Consider the following 6,304-nt stretch of genomic DNA (forward strand, 5'->3'; position numbering starts at 1 on the left):
AAAAAAAAAAAAAAAAAAAAAAAAAAAAAAATAAATAAATAAATAAATAAATACTACAAATATGTTTAAAAGTATTATAGCATGTGTATTCATTCATTATGAAAAAGAATAAATAAAAAAAAAAATGGAAAAGAAGATCTCTTAAATATGTTTTACTTTTGATATAGAATTCTTTTTCTTCTCGATTTTAAAATTTAAGTTTTTTGGATTTTGTATAAAAATAATTACAAACATATATAAAAATTAATTTTTTGAACAACTTTTTTCTCATTACAAATTAAAATTATGAAGATTGCATAATATAATTTTTATATTATTAATATATATAGCTCTTAAAAAAAATGCATACATTTTAATAAAAAATTTTAAAAAGCATTTACTTTTTTAAAATTTTTATTATCTATATTAATAATATTTATACAAAAATATATATCTTTTTTATATTTAGATAAAATATTATTATGCAGAATATTAAATTTTTTCGTAGAATTCAAATATATATTATAAAAGTTTTTACTAAACAAAAATTAATTTATGTCCATATAAGTTTTTGAGTATTGTTCTTATTGCTAAATATATCTTTTTTAAATATATTTTAAAAATAAAAAAAAAAAAAATTAAACACGAATAGAAAAAATTTTGCAAAATGCACAGGTAAAATAAATATGGAAATATTTTTAAGTATTAATGACTCATTTTTCTAAATATATATTTATATATAAAATACAATTTAATCAAAGAAAAATATAAGAAAGTATTTTACATGTTTTTATAATAAAAAAAAAAAAAAAAAAAAAGAAAAAAATTCATATAATTAAACCATTATTTTTTCAATTGTACATTCATTTCGCACACTCATAACGTGAAAAAAAAAAAATTTTAAGATATAATTTTTTAAAAAATTGTAGTTATTAAAAGTTTATTTTATCATAAATTAGCTCATATATATAACTAAATTTTTCTGAAATAATTTTATAAAATTAAAAAATAAAAAGAGATTGTAGAAAGATAAGGTATCTAAAAATATATGATAGTAAAAAGAAAAATATAAAATAGAAATTAGAAAGATATTAAAATAATAAAAATAAAAGCAAATTAAATATACTTAATAAAAACTTCTTAAATCCCAATTAAGGTAAAAATTAAATGAAACTTTATGTATATATAAAGATGGCAGAAAAACAAAAAATTAAATGATACCATAATCTTTTATCATAATTTGAAAACTGAAAAATATAATATTTTAAAATTGTGAAAAAATAACAAAAAAGTTTTATAATTAAGAAGCTTGCAAAGAAAGAAAAAAGAAACTAATATTGAAATGATAAAACATATATATTAACAAAAAATTGTTTTTTAAAAAAAAAAAAAAAAAAAAAAAAAAAAGGATTAGAATAAAAATTCTTTAATAAAAGAATAAATAAATGTAAAAAATTTAATTAACTTCCTACACCTAAGTATAATATTTTTTCATCAGGTATTACAACTATTCCTTCAGGTAAAGTTGGATTTAAATTATTATTTAAATGCTCTACATATAATTTTTTAATATAATAATCTACAATTTTTTCTACATTAGTTGGTGGAGGTTTATTTTTCAATTCTTCTTCTAAAAGTGGCATTAATTTTGTTTTTAATAAAATTAATAAACTTTCAAAATAATTTCCAAATGTTAACTTGCAATAATAAGCAGAAATGTCAAGGGAAGAATAAATTAAACAAAAATATATGTACGTTTTTCTTCTAAAAGCACTATTTAGAATTTCCGTTAAATAACACCATATTTCTCTTGTGTCATTTAAAATTATAAAAATTGATAAATGTAATTTAATAAATGCTTCAATTCGTGAATAATTAGAGCAGAGAAATTCATCATTCTGCTCAAGGATTATATCATATAATTTTTCCTTTGATAAATATTCAGGAATTTCAAAAAACAAAGGAATGGTATAAATGCATTTATAAGATACTATTCCTTTATATATAAAATATGCTTTTTTATAGTTAGAAATAATTAATGATAAAAAACAAGATATTCCCCATATAGATGCTTTTGCTTGATGAATTTTTTCATCATCTAATATTCCTAAAATTCCTTCAATTATAGAAAATAGGCAGTAATCTGTTAAATAAACATTATTTAATTTTAAAATATCATTGTATAAATTTCTCAACATACAAAAACATTTTAATATCTGCTCGGTTATATTACTTATTATATTATTAACACTTAATATAGTTCTTTTTATAGTTTTTATAATTATTTGTAAATTAGTATCCTTTAATGATTCAATGTACTTTTTATAAGATAACATATATATTATTACAAATTCTCTAGCTAAAATACATTTATCTGAATGATAGTTTAAATTATCAAATTTAAAAGAACGAAATATTTTCAATTTGTTATGTATATCTATAATGTCATCATATTTTATTATTCCTTCATTTAATGTCTTTTTTAGTTCTTCATCTATTTTTATATCATCTTCTTTCCATATAAAAAATTCCATTCTCTTTCAATTTTAAAAAAAAAAAAAAAAAATATATTTTATATTAAAATAAAAGACATACTGTATATAATATTTCTTATTTTTCTTAAACCACTTTTTTACTTGTTTTTATTTATTTACTTTTTTTTTTATTTGTTAATTTCTATAAGTCTTAACTTTAAATCAAAATATATGATAATAAAGATGTGTTTGTATATAAATATCCATTTAAATAAATAATTTTTCCTTTGTTACAACTTTGTAATTTCTTTAAAAAATTTATCATTTCTTTATTTCCAATATATCAATATTTCATACTTAAAAATATATTTTTTATTTATAGTAACATTTTTATAATGTAGCTTCTTTTTATTTTGCTCGTTTTTACTTTTTCCTTTGTTATCCAAGATGCATGTTAAAATATGTATAATAAAATAAAAAAAAAAAAATTATAAAAAAAAAGAAAAAATTTATGTAGAGCAAATTGTTAAATTATTTATTGAAAATAAAATATTTAGGAAAAAAAATATACATTTAATTGGGAAATATAAAAATATGCATATTTATGTGTATAAAAAATGGATTTACGTAATTTCTTTTAAATAAGAAGTATATATATGAGAAAAATATTCAAGAAACAATTATATATATATATATATATATATATATATATATATATATTTTATTAAAAATGAGGTATTAATAAAATTGCTTTTGAGTGCGGAAAATTATTACAAAAAAGTAAATAAAAAATAAAACTATAAAAGCAGGAAGTAAATAAAATTTTTGTAAATCTAATATATATAATTTTAAATTTTATTTTTGAATTAATATTTAAATTTTTATTTGGATTAGCAATGTATTTGGTTTTTATTATAAAAAGGTTTAAATTTTTACTATGTCACAATTCGTTGTAATAACTAATTTTATTCTCTCACGTAATAATTTTTATTTGAAAGAAGCGGCTGAATTTTATATATGTAGGTGCTGAAAAAAATATTTCATTACATATTTTAATTTGTTGTTATCTTTTTTTTTTTGTTATTTATTAATATATTTGAATAATTTAAATGAAAAAAATAGTACTATTTAAAAATAATTTAAGATTTTCATAATAATTATTAATAATACATGGTTTTCATTATACAATATATACAAATGTATATAAAATAAATGGAACCATTGTTTTGAAATAATTTAAAATGAATAAAATAAAGTAGAATAATACTTAATTTTTTTTTTTAACTCAAATAAAAAGTTATAAAAAAAAAAAATACTAGCTGTTAATAAGATATTATTTTTATTAAGGAATTTAAATATTTATTACAATTTTATTGGCTTATATAAAAGTACATCACTACAAAAATAGGGATCAAAGTGAAAAGTATTCATAAAATTTTTTTATTTTCTACATGTATAAAATAATCTTTAAAAAATTAATTTAATAATAACTATTATTTACTAAAATTTTTTTAAATATAAATATTTCGCTTGTTATTTTGTAAATTACTACAAAATTCTTTCCATTTTGCATATTGAATATTTTAGAAAGCATTATTCATAAAAAAATTAAAATTAAAATTAAAAATTTTTTTTTTAAATGATATACACATGAAAGATACATATACAATAATAAAAAAAAAAAAAAGTAAAATAAAAAAAAAAAAAATAAATGAATAGATAAAAATTTATAATTAAAAAAAAAAAAAACTAAAATTTATATTATTGAAATTAATTGACTATATACTTTTCAATAAAAACGAAAAAAATACCAAACAGGTAAAAATAACATATTTATTTTTTTTTAAAATGTATTAAGCTGAAAAGCATAAATATTATATATTCTATATGTATTTTTAAAATTATCAAAAAAATTAAGTAAATATTCAAAAAAAAAATTACATATATACAATATTATATTATAATTATATATAACTTGGAAAAAGAAGTATTATATATAATATTTCATTTTTGTTAATGTAGATTTAAAAAAAAAAAAATAAAAATAATTTATTAGAATTTTATTTTGTTTTATTTTTTTTTTTTTTTTTACTCGATAATATATATATATATATATTTAACAATATAAAATATAAAAATTATTATTATTTAAAGAATACTTTTATTATTTATATATTTATTTTTCTTAATTATTTTCATATATCATCATATATTTTTTTAGATTTAAAAGAAAAAAAAAATGGCATCAATTAAGACAACAGTAAAAACAGAAGCTTGCTCATTTAGTGAGTACAGAATTTATCCAGGAAGAGGACAAAAATATATTGCTAAAGATGGAAAAGTTTATTTTTATTTATCATCAAAATTTGCTTCTTTAGCATTACAAAAAAAAAAAGCAGCTAAATTAAGATGGACACAAGTTATATCAAAAAAAAATAATATATATATTTATATATATATATTTATATAGTTTATAATGTTATATTTATTGATAAAACTGACATGTGTAAAATAAAATACATCATTAATATTTATTATTATATATTCTTATAATTCATAGGCATGGAGAAGAAATAATAAAAAAACTAAAGTAGAAACAACCCAAAGAAGAAGATATAAAAAAACTATAAAAGTTCAAAAAGCTGTATGTGGTTTAACTGTTGAAGATATTAGAAATAGAAAAGCATATGTTCAAAGTATTGAAGCAAAGGTATGGAATAAAAAAAGAAAAATGAAATAATAATTAATACGTTTTATGATAAAATGAAATTAGTAAATAATATCAAAAAAAAAAAATAATTTGATATATATACTTATTGAAGTTAAGAGTCATGAAAATATAAATATGTATTAATATATATTCATGTAGTTAAACTTCAAAAAATAAACGAGGTTTTAGTTTTATATATAAACAATATTATTTTTAATAAAAGTGAATGTTTTTATTTACTTTTTATTATGAATAATACTGTTTGCATATAAATATCTATCTACTTTTTTCTTTTTTATTTAAATAAAAGGAAAAAAATAATAAAATAAAAAAAAAAAAACCTAAAATTTATATTTTTTTAATATAGTATTTTTTAAAGTGATTTTGTTTAATTATATATTTAATATTACATTTATAATGTTACCTTTATATATTTAACCATATTTTATGTACAAAATATATACATTTATTTATTCTTTTATACTTGTATTCTACTAACTATAATTAATTCTTCACATTTTTATTAACTCCATTTTACAGAACAAAGCTCGTTTAGCAGCTAAGGAGAAAGATGATAAGAAAAAAGGAAAAGATGATAAAAAGAAGAATATAGTACACTTTCAACAAAAAAAAGATTTTAATAAATCTAATAGAATAAACATGGCCAAAACAAAAATGCATAAAATGATGAAGAAATAAATTTATATATATACATATATATTTTTTTTTTTTTTTCTTTTGAAATATCGTGTTGCATTTGAGTTGAATATATTTTTTTAAAATATTAATTATGATATTTAAAAAAAAAAAAAAAAAAAAAAAACTGAAACATTTTTGTTATAAAAAAATTAATATAATTTGGAAATTACTTTCCTTTTGATTTAAAATAAATGAAATGTTTACAAAATTTAGAGAATAATCAAAAGATATTTATAAAAATCTACAATAAAATTATATATTTATAGATTATTAACAGTTTAATTAAAAAAAAAATAATAATAAAATATATAATGTTATAAGTCATCATATCTTTTAAAAAAATTTACTAAAATATTTATACTCCGTTATTTCTATTCTTTTATTAATTATTGTATTAAATTAAAAAAAAAAAAAAAAAAAAAAAAAAAAAAATTTTTTTTTC

At 15.5% G+C, this 6,304-nt stretch overlaps 2 protein-coding genes across 2 annotated transcripts; one reads left to right on the forward strand and one right to left on the reverse strand.

The window, feature by feature from the left end:
* Positions 1–1,439: 1,439 nt before the first annotated feature.
* Positions 1,440–2,513, reverse strand: PGAL8A_00505100 (conserved Plasmodium protein, unknown function; the record flags this gene model as incomplete). Its single annotated transcript, XM_028673870.1, has 1 exon — positions 1,440–2,513. One exon carries the CDS (start codon positions 2,511–2,513, stop codon positions 1,440–1,442), a length of 1,074 nt encoding a protein of 357 aa, XP_028530279.1.
* Positions 2,514–4,692: 2,179 nt separating this feature from the next.
* Positions 4,693–5,862, forward strand: PGAL8A_00505200 (60S ribosomal protein L24, putative; the record flags this gene model as incomplete). The annotated part of the gene is made up of 3 exons (XM_028673871.1): positions 4,693–4,872; positions 5,014–5,163; positions 5,704–5,862. The coding sequence occupies 3 exons, from the start codon at positions 4,693–4,695 to the stop codon at positions 5,860–5,862; spliced, it is 489 nt and encodes a 162-aa protein (XP_028530280.1).
* Positions 5,863–6,304: the final 442 nt, after the last annotated feature.

Source organism: Plasmodium gallinaceum, assembly GCF_900005855.1.
Source record: "Plasmodium gallinaceum strain 8A genome assembly, contig: PGAL8A_v1_152, whole genome shotgun sequence".
NCBI lineage: Eukaryota > Apicomplexa > Aconoidasida > Haemosporida > Plasmodiidae > Plasmodium > Plasmodium gallinaceum.